The 13,393-nt window shown below is 48.9% G+C and overlaps 1 protein-coding gene across 4 annotated transcripts; it reads left to right on the top strand.

Moving 5' to 3' along the window:
- Positions 1-1,691: 1,691 nt before the first annotated feature.
- ndp (norrin cystine knot growth factor NDP) lies at positions 1,692-12,418 on the top strand. Of its 4 annotated transcripts, none has more exons than XM_028990243.1 (3): positions 1,692-2,050; positions 7,185-7,570; positions 11,245-12,418. In XM_028990243.1, exons 2-3 carry the CDS (start codon positions 7,385-7,387, stop codon positions 11,467-11,469), a joined length of 411 nt encoding a protein of 136 aa, XP_028846076.1. In that variant the 5' UTR covers positions 1,692-2,050; positions 7,185-7,384; the 3' UTR covers positions 11,470-12,418. The 4 variants fall into 4 exon arrangements, with proteins under 4 accessions (XP_028846076.1, XP_028846074.1, XP_028846073.1 ...); XM_028990241.1 differs by having other exon boundaries at positions 1,692-2,019; positions 7,181-7,570; XM_028990240.1 differs by having other exon boundaries at positions 1,692-2,003; positions 7,181-7,570.
- Positions 12,419-13,393: the final 975 nt, after the last annotated feature.

A 13,393-nucleotide genomic window follows, 5' to 3' on the forward strand; every position in this document is an offset into this window, starting at 1 on the left:
ACTCTCCTTCCCCCCGGAGAGGTCAGGCCTCATTAGGCTACCTGTGATGACATGTCCTCCTGTGGCCCACGTATTTTCAGCCCTGCGCCCGTCACTAACGGGAACCGTCGTAACAGGGCCACAGAGCAGGAAGTCCGAGAATCTTCACTTTTAATGTAGGTTGGTAGTAGTGGGTAAGACACTCGTCTGTGAACCAGAAGACCCAGGTTCAAATCCCACTTACTACCATTGTAACTACCGATTGTAAGTCGCTCTGGATACGGGTGTCTGATCAATGCCGTAAATGTAAATGTGATGAGAAAAACAGGACATTTCAGGAGCTGAATGCCACAAGCTCAACCCGATCTCCTCTGACTCACACCACGATAGTTGAAGCGATATTCAGGCAATCCTGTCTCATGTGCTGACAAGCTTGGGATAAGGTTTGCTTGCTGCCTTGAATTTTCGGGTTCCACATGCGGTAATGAGGTGAACTGGGTAATGGAAACCAGATTAAGTTGGTTATTTAAACCGAGGGCATAACAAAGAAGTTGAACATGAGAAAAATATGTTTGGTTTTTTTGGTCAAACCTAGAGGGTGGCTCTACTGGCATTTTTGTAAATCGTTCTGTCGGGAGGGGTGAGGGTCTGGAAGGTGAGAACTTTCGGGGGCGGGTGGCCAGGTCTTGCAAGGCCTGGCAGGTAATTGTGTTTCGTAAACTTTTGACCTCCTAAGCCCCACTTTGGGTGGACTGGCTCACCATTTTATTTCCCTGGAGATTTCAGACTTTACTTTTTACCCATTAGTGTCCATAGCGTATGATCATTTAAGCGTGCGGACTAAAAGAATACCTTCACTGTCCCTTCATCCATTCATCATAGGTTATTGATTTGACCATTTGCCAATGGCGTTTGTTTTACAATGTTGTGCTTCTATATCACCTACACCCATTTCTTTTTTACAATGTGTCCTGACGGAGCATCCTGTTCCCTTGAATGGGACCCATGCCTCAATTAGGAAATTACTCGGCCGCTCCAGAGCCAGTAAATGTGGTAATTTAATCATGTTTCATCATAACAAATTGCATTTAAAGCGAGTGCACATTAACATTCAGACAGCGAGAGGATCAAATGAATTTCCTCCGCAAAGAGATTAGGTCATTTCTGTTTTTGTGCACCCAATTTACTTAAATTCAAGTCCAAGTCCTTGAATACTTGGCATCTTTGAACTCATTTGTACTGAGAAACGATTGCACTTACGGATCCGTACATTTTTTTGCAGCATAAGGGGGCGGATTTGACAGGTCACCCTTCCCCGGCATACAAAATAGCCAGACGAGGCGGGCCGGGCATAAATCCCCATAAAAAAGGATGCCGTGTCTCCGGGGCTCTGACATATGACCATGCACACAGACTCCCACATGTGCCTGAAGAGCTCGGCAACACCCCGACTCCAGCAGAAACCCCCACGGCGCACTTACTGTACGGGAGTCAGGGGGAAGGCCGGTCAGACCAGTTGCTTTTAAATAAACTAATTCCGCTAACCACTTTATTGCTCCGGCCTCATAAAAAGGAGGCCGGGCGTTTGGTCAGGCCTGTAATAGAGCGGCCGTTCCACGACTGGAATCCCCATTTGGCCCTCCAGAGAGAGCGCGTCGATGCGTCAGCTGGTGTGTGCTCATCGCCCAGGTGATATATGGCCGCCGCGTCGCACTCCGCGCCCGGCGGCCGTCCCGAGACGGGCATCGCACCCTCTTTCCCCTTTTCCCCGTCATTCCTCCGCAAAAGAGGGGAGTGTGAATGTCAGGAGAGAGGGGAGGGAGGACGCGAGCGAGAGAGAGGAGAGAAGGAGGGAGGCACGGCTCACGCGCGATCATTCAGGGAGAGAGAGAGCAAGAGGAAAGAGGACGGATAGAGCAAGTGAACCAAGCAGAGAGGGGAGATTCTACATTCTTCCACGTTGGCTTTCGGACTGGCAGCTGCCACTGGACGCAGTGACCCCTCACTTTCCAGCCGAGGAGACGGTAGGACCTGTTAAAGGTGACCCGGGCTGTCTCGTTCTCTGTGTCAGGTTAACCAGTGTACCTCCAGCTCCAGAATTTACATTTCCAGTCTTTAACATCTGCAATGTGGTTCGCGGGACAGGGAACAGCGGTTATCCTTGAGACATTTGATGAACGGGTCCTGTTTTCTGGACCACGTCTCTGGCTGCCGTGCAGGCATATAATTCCATTTTAATTTCATTTTAATTGGCTGTAATGTTTTGATCACTGTTTGTCTGTTCTGCCAGGATATGCAGCTGACTCCTCTTCTTTTTTTTTTTTGTATTATTATTGTGCTTCTTCTTTTTCTCCTCATTCGAACTCCCTGAAAACAGGCTTCAGAGACGAGGTAGACGCATTCGTCAGTGATTTGACAGGCGGCGCAGACGGACTGTAATTTCGTTCGGGGCGACTGGGTAGCGGGGTGAAGCGTGCGCCCAGCCCGGGGCGGGTCCGTGGTATGCGCAGTCTGGTCTGCGGTGGGTCCGGCTCGGAGGCGGCCGACTGAGGTTCACCTAAGCCCACCCATCCCCACGCCTGCGGGCCGCCCCGTCCCAGCGTCCTGCGCTGGCGGCAGACAACGGCAGATGAGGAACGGCAAAATAATGACCTTGCCGGGACTGTTTGGAGAGGAGGAGGTTACAGGAGAGGAAGACGTGTCTCCAGACACGCGGCAGATGTGGTGTCAGGTGTTGCTGAATTTCTGTGCGTGTGAGCCCTCAGACCGCTTGTAATCACCCCGCAAGTTCCAGCATGTATTTATTTCAAACACAATGTGATTGTGATGTAGTGTTTGCCGTGTCTGAAGAGCGCGGCGCAGACGTACAAAAATGTAAATACCACATTCAAATGGACCCTCTGGCAAGACCTTAGATAACAGAAGACTGTCATTAAGCAGCAAGAGCCGGACAATGTAAACCGATCCCTAATTGTCTGCTGGTCCTCCTTCCTGGGGGACCTTTTTGCACCTAGAACCCGCTGGCTTTTGTTCTCAGAGGGCCAAATTAGTCAAGGCTGACGTTACCTAGCCGCCATTGGCCCATGGACGGCGCTGAAGTCCATTGTGTTTGTCTTATCTTTGTCGTGGGGGATATATTTAGTGTGGGGTTCAGACCCGGCGTGGGCCAGGTGGCGTCAGCGCGTCCTGCGGCGGTGCCCCTGCTCCGGATTGGCATGCCGCTGTGGCGCTGGGGGTTTGTCGCAGTGAGCGGCCTCTCCAGGAATCTGCCCTTTGGTTTATTAAAAGCCGCTGAAACTGATGGCGCTAAGCAAACAGACAACAATGATGTAACGCTCGAACGCGGGAGCGGACGGAAGGGTGGGGGGGGGGGGCGTGATGAGCGAGTCTGGGAGACAGCATCTCCGCGGCGGCGATGTGGTGAGAACTGTACCACGGGCCGGGCCAAAACAGCAACTGTACCCCTCAGCTGCCGTGAAGCCGTGATCCTACAGTGGCTTCAAAAGAGCTGCCGTCCCCGAGTCGGCATTCCAGCGATTCTTCCCAGCACCGGGTCCGAAGCAGGCACCACGCTGAATATCTGCAATCTGTGAACCGCCGCTGCCGAGGTCATTTCAAGTGAAACGAGTTGGCAAAGTCACGGACGCCTCCTGTAATACCTTCCTGTGGCCCCCGGGCTCTCGTTAACCTGAAAATCCTTTTTTTTTTTAAAAAACGACAGAGTCTGCACTTCTGCTTAGAGGAGAGGAGGCGAGGGGGAGAAGGGGATAAAAAAAACGTCCCTGGAGCTTCCTCTGTCTGTACGTGCTTTTCTGAGAACCCCGGCGTATCTTCTGAAATAATGCCTGGGCTTTGTGTGGCTCGCTACTCCCACGCATCCACTTCCCAAATCGCACAGGCCCCGTGGTTTGTGAGAATATATGTGTTTGGAGATCAGGTTAATGTGTGTGTGCGTGCGTGCGTGTTTGCGGTGTGTCTTCACGCTGATCAGGGATGGCTAGAATGGCCCCTAACCTGCGGCAGCTATTGAATGTCAGGAATTTCACAGGGCTAATGGCACAAACCGAGGCCCCTCTACTGCACTGGGAGCGTCTGAAGACTCTGTTTCCAGGGCCACCAAGCGTGGCCCCCAAGGCCCTTGTTTTTCTTGGGCTCCCTTCTTACATGGGAACGTTCAGTTATAAGTTAAAAGACATATGAAAGGTCAAAAACTCATTTTTTCACCAGAAAGATGCACCAAAGCAAAAGCTCATTATGATTCACTGGCCCTCACTGGTTGGGTTTGAAAAGTAGACAAAGGATTAATAGCAACAGACTTTTTGACCTGGTTGCAGGTGATGGGAAGAGTGGATTCCCTTTTCTGGTAGGTGGGTGCGAGTGCTGACTGGCCAGGGCATTTTCATTTCTTTTCAGAATTTTTATTATTTTTTTAGCTGCGACTAAAGATGGATTCTCTCTTTTCACCCTTCCTCTGTCCCATATACCTCCCGGAACCCTATTTTTGCCCCATGTTGTTCACTGCTTTCCCTTTTCTTCCAACCACACACCGACAACTGAGTTACAACACATTTAGTCTCTGCTGGGTGCATGACCAGGCAGGATAATGATTTCATAGTTTTCTGACTGGACAGCCAATGTGAAGTGTGTGTGTGTGTGTGTATATATATATATATTTTTTTTTTTACGATTTAAGTATTGTGAGTATTTGGGCTACGTTGTCCAACTTTTATGGACTCACTGAGATGAACTAATTTGAATGTTTTTGGCAGAGAAAAGCTCTAATTAAGCGTGGTGTAGTATTCACCATAATACATCCATCTGCTCAGTCACATGCATTTGAACCCAACCATAAAAAACATCCATAATAAAGCATAATAAATGTCACACATTAATTTTTTCTTCACCATGGATACACACATCCATGGTTAAAAACCACAAAAGATGGTGGGTGTAAAGGGTGACGGAGAGGCTGGATGTTGTTGTCTCAGATGGAGTTGATGGAGGTCCAGCTGCTGTTTGTAGACACACTGGGCTCTATAAATCTGCACAAGCAGCAGGTGTGGAGGGGTGTAGGGGAACGGGGTGCTGCCCTGCCCCACCTTATCAACCCTCTGCCCCGAAACACCTCGTGGTGGGGGCAGGGAGTTGCTGTTGGGAATATGGACTGAGCAGAAACAATCCCCAAACCATACCTCAAGCCCTGGCCGTGGACATCCCCCTGAATTAACTGGTCAGGGTTCCATGCGGTCACGTTTCTCCCCGCCCGGCCCCCATGTTTGGGGCCGTGCGTACAAAATGAAATCAAATCGCCATCCTCCATGAACAGGGATGACGCTCTGCAGCAGCGTTCCGCCTCATTGTTGTGGCTACGCCGCTTTGCAAGGAAATGGCCTGGATGGTTTGCATCGGTTCCGAACGTCAACAGTGAGCTCCATGGTTCTGATTCTGATGTGGAAGTCATGCCCTGTGGCTGAGAAAATACAGATGATGAGGCTGAGGTGTCGCGTGTGCTCAGCATCCTCTGTAGGAAGAGGCCGTGATGGCTGCTTGTGTAAACCCTGCAACACATGCTCCGCAGGCCGCTTAAACATCTCAGGGAGTATTTATTTTAACAGGCCAATTGATTCTAAAACTTCTCACAGGAGGAATGTAAAAGTTAAATGATTCTCTGCACTTAGAAAAACATTCGACGGTGGGAGTTGTACATTAACTTGATGCATTTGTGTGCTTTAGGTGCAAATTAGAAAAGTCCAAGAGCCATTTTACTGTGGTCTCAAGAAAAATGAAGCAAGGCATTTGACACAACGCAGTGTATTGGTTTTTGAAAGGTTGATTTCCTCTTTGTGAAATAAGAGCTTCAGGTCAGAGGAGAAAGGAGTGGTTTGTAATGGCCTTGTTCCACAGTTTTTTTCCACGTTCTTTCAGATTATTTAGTGTATCACCTTTATCAATCACCGAATATCCCATTCACCAACGGCCTGAGAAGGCACCATTGCTAAGCAGGTAAAGGTACTCTGTGTAAAGGCACTCTGTGAATGATCTGGCAACCTGGCGAACTACAGACATTGGTAATATATAAAAATGTCACCACTGTTGTGTTTACTGTCTCGGGCGAGCTGGTGGGATGCTGGTATCTGGTTGGCAAACTAAAATCAGTAAATAGTAACCGTGCAACAGTTTCTGTTGGTAAATTAAGTTTGCATGCATTAAACTAAAAATCCTTCATATTGCATCTTTAAGGGGTACAGCCATTTGTACAGGGACGATCAGAACGTTTCCATCCAGAGTTTAGTGGAGCTATGGTTATGGCATGTTTGGGCCATTCATACTGGATAGTTCCTTAGTCCCGTATACAAGCATGAGAAGGAAATAGATTTAGTGATCAATGTAAGTCAGACTTTGCTACAGTTGCCCATTTGTGGGACTAATAAAGGATCATCTTATCTTATCTTATCATTGCCAGTTACTCTATTAGGACACAGACCAAAAACAAGTTAGCTTGGCATATTTAAGAAATTTGATTTTATATAATTTCAGACAGTTTGCTTGTACTTTAAAGTATAATTTTATATTCTATTAACTGTTAGGGTATAGTAGCATTTTAACGCAAACTGTACATGGCAACAGCTGACCTAGAGTCCAACACACTCAAGATGGACCTACAGGGTAGATGGCTGGTGATCTGAGGTCTGGTTCATTTAATGAAAAACTCATTCCTGGCAAAAGGGTTTGCTCAAGGCTGTTTATTAATGTATTAGGTTTCGTCTCGTTGTAATAAAAACATTGCGTTTTTTTTTCATTGGGATTGTTACACTAAGAGCAGAATGGACTGCCAGCTCTCCTCATACATCACAGCCCAGTTGTTCCTGGCTGAAAATGCACAAGTAGTCACCTCAGCTGACTGGCAGCAACATAGACGCATGTCTCGGGGTCCTCTGTCGCCAACACATTTCTCATACAAGCACACCACGCTTCCATGGGCAGGAAAGAATCCTGCACCTTCACCTGCCCTGGATTTGCACTAACAACTTGTGCAGCTCTCGGTTTCTTGAGCGTCTAACTGGACACGGCAGACAAAACATTTAGTGATATTCTAACCCCAGCCGGGTGCCTGGGGACAGGGCCCGACCAATTCGACTCCTGGTCTATGCTAACAAGGTCTAATTCTCTCTCTCTCTCTCTCTCTCTCCCCCTGTAACAGACAGACAGGCTTTGCGAGAGATGGAGGGACTTGCAGAGAGGACTCACACCACAACCCCGCCATTGGCTGTGACACCAGGGAGGAGGAATCACGGACCTCTCCCTTAAAACAGAAGAGGGTCACACAAACAATTCTATGCTCCAGCCTCTGGGGTCTCAAAGAATATTCTGACGCACTTTACCGTCAGTCCAAGAGGGGCCAAAAATGAGGAACTCGCTGAGTCAGCCAGGACTGGTGCTTTTGCTGGTCACCTGCCCTCTGCTGGCAGTGCTACAGGGAGTGACCAGTAAAGCCGAGAGTGGACACTTCGGGGACACTGACCCAGATCGGTGCATGAGGCATCATTTTGTAGAGACGATCACCCACCCCATCTACAAATGCAACTCCAAGGTAAGTGTCCCTTGGCCACCCAAAGATGGTAGCTCCCCGTGGGTTTGCTTTGGCCGAAACAAATCGTGGTAATTCAGACGAGAACTATGCTGCCTTGTTGAGATGCGGTGGTTGGGTAACCGTTATATTTACGTGTGAACGCTGGCCTCCGCCCGGCCCTTTAAAAACAAACTAACACCAACGGGAAAAAAATGGCTTCAACGTTTGCCTGCTTCATGCCAGTGTGGCGGTGTCTTGAGCCGAAACAGCAATAAAACGTATCCCCAGTCGCTCATTACTTACTGTAATGGTCCTGGAGGTCTGACCCTGTTGTAAAACTATACACTCCCACAGCCATCCAGCTAACAAGCCATTTAAGATAACAAGGCAAGACCTCCAGATGCATAGCAGGCGTCTTTTCTTTACATATCGACCCCTCGATTTACTCCACCATTGAGTCACAAGAAGAATTATTTATCCTCATCGCTCACACTGTTTCTCTTTGGCTCATTCTTTTCTGGTGACCTCTAGCTCCATTGCTAAACGCCATGGCAAAGAGTGCCGTGCACGTGGTCTGCATGCAGGGCCTCCACCTGGCCAAAAAAAAATCAAGCCCCCGCAGAGAGAAGAGAATGTCTGCAAGGTGGCGCGGCTCCAGACCTCCGCGCTTTGCGTCTGAATCACTCCTTTTGTCATTATGATGCACACCATGTGTCAGGCTGACTCACCGGCACCACGCTGACAGAAACATGCAGGGGCCGCACCAGATCAGGTGCCCCAGGTGGGGAAGCAGCGGCGAGGGCTGGTAAGGTCGCCTGTACAGTATTTTTTTTTGGGATATTTTGTCTGCGGGGTGCCGGAGATGGACTCTTCACTTCCTGGTTTGTACGGAGTCTCACAACTGTGCATGGGGATGGCATGCTAATACAGGCTAGTGGGTAACAGACTCGTCTATGAACCAGAGAAACACAGTCACAGGTTCAAACCCGACTTACTACCATTATGTCCCTGAGCAAGACACCCTGAGTGTCTCCAGAGGGACTGTCCCTGTAACTACTGATTGTAAGTCACTATAAATGAGTCTGACAAACGCCATAAAAGGTAAATGTAAAACACCTGGCTGTACTGCAGTCCCGAATCTCTGCGAGGACAGCAAATGATGTCCCATAAATGTTTTCGAGGACTGGCACGGGTTATTTCTTCACTCTACACTGCCCAGGTGGGCCCTGCAAGTGAAGAAGTTAGTGTTCTCCGGGCTAAGAGGCTGCAGTCCCGGCCACCGCCTCCCACCCGGCAACCATTCCCCGAGCATGACACATGCAGCCATGCCATGTCTGCTTCAATTAGGAACAAACAACACCATAACTGCTCCGCAGAGGACAGGCAGGTAATCAGTGCTGACAAACATATGACTTCCTCATGTGTTCAGATGGTGGGCTAGTGTGCTGTTAGGACTCTCTGTGATCCTGACTGTGAGCGGCTGTGACAGTTAGGGTCATAAATGACTTCCATTCATACCCCCTTTTGGCTGCGGTTGAGGCCCTAAAGGGCCTTCTCTGGAGTGGTTTGGGGCTTTACTCTTTATTGCTCAAAAAACGCCCATCAAGCACCAGGGACAACCACGCAGCAATTTAATATTGCCACGGACTATGGACCTAGTCTCCATGGGCTCCTAAAACCTAAAGTCAGTGGCCCAGTGAGGGCACTTCAAAGCACGCAGGTTGAAAGAGGAACATGACGTGCTGAGATCGCTATGGGACTGTCCGCGGTTTCCATTCAAATAGCAGCAGCGCCACACTATCAGATCCACCTGTGTGACGGTCCAGCTATAAATAAAGCGGCTGGAATGGGCCGGTGAAGGAGGGGAGGAGTTGGTTGTGTGGCTGCTGGTGGCTACATGTGCCGCACAGCTGTTGTCACCTACCCGGTTTCCTAAATCCTCGTCGGCTCCTCGCATCCACGAGCCTCTTCGCTGCACCTCTGCGTTGGAGGTTGTCCTTTGGTGACGCATTTTCACCCACCTTGGCAAGGGCCTCCCATGGCCCTGTCACAACCACCTTCACCGCCAAATCAGAAGACCTGCAAAAATCCCCTCCCGTGAGCCTAGGCTATTGTCAGAGCGGTTGGCACCAGGAAATGGAGGGGCAAGTGGGCAGCCGACGGGCAGCATGTCAGAAGACCTCATTTCTTCGGAAGGGTGGCAGGAATGTGGGCAGCCTGCCGTCTGACCGGCACCCTTTATTCCGGCTCACCAGACTGCTGAAGCGAGTTGTGTTCGCGTCCATTTATCCAAACAGGCCAGTTGTCTCCACGCTCTTCAGAGCCACGAGACATGAGGTGCTACGGCATGGCCTGGCATCACTCAGTAGACCTTAATTTAGGAAGTACGAGAGACGGGCACAATGATTGTGCAAAGAGGCCCATTCCAAGGTCTGCGCGCAGCACAGGTGGAGGCTCGGGAACGGGAGTCTGCCACAGCAGATAAGGTCTGCAGGTGTGTGTGGGGCGTAGCCACAGCAGACATCAGTCGGGCATTCCGCTATCTCACGACAGGTGCAAGGTCACGGAGCGCTCTGCGGCGGTCTACGCTCCCTGCAAACATTTTTCTTTAGCGCCCTTCTAATTATTCGAATGGAATCCATGTGTTTGCAGTTAAGGTGTATTGCATGAGGTCAGATTAAATACACCGGTTAGCACAAACGAAGAATGGCTCTCAGCCATTGCGAAATGCACTCAAACACTGAGAGGATTGGGAAGCTTGCCTTGAGGCTTTCAAGTGTTAAGTGTGCATTCAGGTATTAATCACGGAAGTAACCAAGAGAACTGGGGCACAATTAAAGGAGTTTCAGCCTTTCATGTGTTAGGCGGGGGATGTGTCTGGCCCAGTCCAGCAATAGATCAGACATTCAACAAACCTGAACCTCACGGGAGGAAGGGAGAAAGGAAAGCCATTGTTGAAAACTTGCTCAAATCTGGCTTCAATTTGGCTAGAAGATATGCAGGAGATTCCGAAGCCAAATGAAGGAAAAATTCTCTGGTCTAATTAGACCACATTTGAGTGTTTTGGACCAAGACACCAGACTCTGTTTGGGCAAAAGGCTATAGACATTCATTATTCAGAGCAATGACCCCATTGTGTAGTCTGATGGCAGTTCTGGAGGTAATTTCAGGTATGGCTAAGAAACAAAGTGCATGTGTTGGTACTGGAATATCTTAATCAGGCAAGAAATCAAATAATCAGTCAACTTGTTAAATGACTGTCCCTGGTTTCGAGTTGGAAATACAAATCTCCAGTCCTTATGGAGATTTGTGGGACTTATGACTTGACTTGTTGTTCCCAACTTCAGCATATAATTAGTTAAAATTTGCAGGAATGCAATACATTCATATTATTAATAAATCCTGAAATCACAAGTTTTATTTCAGATGTCGTAGAAATTTCCAATACAGTTAATTTCCCATCCGGAAAAAATATGTCTGGAAGGCCTAGAAGTTAATGATCCAGAAAACTATGTATTCTATGTATTCTTAATCATTGATCAGATGATGACAGGTCTACCTGAAACATGTTCTGAATGTCTGAATGACTACACTTCATACTAATACGGCGAAATATGAAATGCACAACCTGGAATGTTCTGAAACTCACATCTAATGAACTCACCCTAATTCTGGTCTCTCCCTGCACCCCACAGATGGTCCTTCTGGCGCGGTGTGAGGGCCACTGCAGCCACACGTCTCGTGCGGACCCCCTGATCTCCTTCAGCTCCGTGCTCAAGCAGCCGTTCAAGAGCACCTGCTTCTGCTGCCGGCCGCACACCTCCAAACTGAAAGCCGTGCGGCTGCGCTGCTCCGGTGGAACGCGCATCACCGCCACCTACCGCTACATCCTGGCCTGCAGCTGCGAGGAGTGCAGCTGAACCCGCCAGCCACTCCAGCAGAAATAAAAAGGTGGAAGGAAAAGAATCGGCCCAGGCTTTGTTCATCTGCTTTGTTACTGCTGCTCACTTTAAAGTGAGTTCAACTCTTTTCACGACTCATTAGAGGTACAAACATGTACGGAGACGCTGCCAGCGTCATAAAAAAAAAAAAAAAAAAAAACCAGATGAGTATTAAAATAAAACAAGGATGCCAGCATGCGAACCCATATGGAAATCCTCACCTGCACCTGGACTGTCGGTGTTCAAAGGCCGCGAAAGCTGGGCAACTCGGTTCTGCAGCTCGCCCATCCAAAAACTACGAACGCCATGCCATCACGGCATTGAGGAACCTGTCCATGGACCTCAGCATCAAACCCTGCTAACCGCCACAGTTACTGTGTTGACTGGCGTCATCGTGTATGTTGATATAATTATTTACTTTTAATAAGAGTAATTACTATTATCTGTGTCTTTTTTTTTTTGTTATTATTGTAATTATTGTTATCTAATGCGTCGGTACTGTAGCCTAGGAACTTTGCGAATCCCAGCCTGTATAGCTAAACATGTTACTTTTTTTTAGCTGCCAAAATCGTTTTTGGTCTTCATCGTGACAGGAAAAAAGACCCCAAAAAAAAAAAAAACGGATGGATTTGTCAAAAAAAAAGCAAGAAAAAAAAAAGCCTCTGTCCGCATGTGTGAACTTAACTCGCGGGAATGTGGCGCAGCTTTGAGATTGCATCGAAAATTCCTACGCTTTAAGATAGCAGACGCCGTTCCCTCGTGAACGTCTTTGTTCTCCCTGACTGAAACTCTACCCTTTTTTTTTTTTTTTTTTTTTTTGTGATATTGCACAATTTGCTTGTCTGACAAAATTTTAATCCATAACACCACTGACAGCTCTCTGGTCTCCACATTTGAATCTAATAAACAGTCCCCCTTTGTTTCTGAAGATTGACTGCCTTGTGCGAGCTGTCTCGCTACACGTAGGGCACTCTGGCTCCCCAATACAATGTGACTTTCAGGGCTATAATTAACTTAATGGCTAATTTGACAGACAGTTCACATAATGCCTGTCAGGGTAGCGCTCTGGGATTTTTTTTACGACTGCCCCGAGACATTTCCACAATGACACACACACACACACACACACACAGGCTACAAGCCACAGACGGAGTGTAGTCGCAACAAGCCGAACTCCATTTCCACCGGTCGAACGGCGCAAAAAGGCGGCATTCCCTTCCAACACATTCCTGGTGCGAGGGCACATGTGGTCTTTTTAATATGGCAACACGTCGTCCGCAACCCCGGCGCACAGAAAGTGATAATCGTTACCATTCAACCTGCCATAAAGATGTGAAGGAAAATGTCTACATCGTATAACGCTTCGCGCCACATGCCGGAACGCTGCGAAGGACTCACATCTTCAGCCATGGGGGCCCTGACAAAAAAAGAATTTCCATTCCGTGACAGGAGGGTGTGAAATAAAGTCATTATTGAAAGCAGAGAGGTGATGGGAGCTTGGCTGCAACGCGTTGCCGGACGTCTAAGGCGCTAATTCGGCTGGGCCGAGGAGCCCAGCCAACAGAAAAGGGGCGATAATGGGAAGGGGCAGTCGCTGCAACATCCTTCCCCTCCGCAGAGAGGTAACGGACAGACGCCTCCCCTCTTTATTAAACCGCCGCCATGTTTGATCCTCCACGTCCGCAGGGCCGAGCGGAATGCATCTGGCGCGGCCCGGTCGCGAAAAATGTCCCCCGCGAAACGCGCGGCTATTTATACGCCGCTGCTGCGTTGGAAGCTCCATCGCGCAAAGCGTCCATCCCGCCGCGAGACAGCCAATCGGGCCGTTTGCAGGGCCGCTCGGCTCAAAGCCACTCGGCCTGCCAGGCCGCGGTGCAGCAAGCGATGCGGCGGCGCCATCTAC

The sequence above is a fragment of the Denticeps clupeoides genome, chromosome 9, assembly GCF_900700375.1.
Source record: "Denticeps clupeoides chromosome 9, fDenClu1.1, whole genome shotgun sequence".
Taxonomy (NCBI): domain Eukaryota; kingdom Metazoa; phylum Chordata; class Actinopteri; order Clupeiformes; family Denticipitidae; genus Denticeps; species Denticeps clupeoides.

What these genes read in the sequence shown, in the direction of transcription:
- ndp (XM_028990243.1), top strand. Translation starts at nt 7,385, where the DNA reads ATGAGGAACTCGCTGAGTCAGCCAGGACTGGTGCTTTTGCTGGTCACC. An exon ending in TCTACAAATGCAACTCCAAG is followed by an intron (nt 7,571 to 11,244) that starts GTAAGTGTCCCT and finishes TGCACCCCACAG; the next exon opens with ATGGTCCTTCTGGCGCGGTG.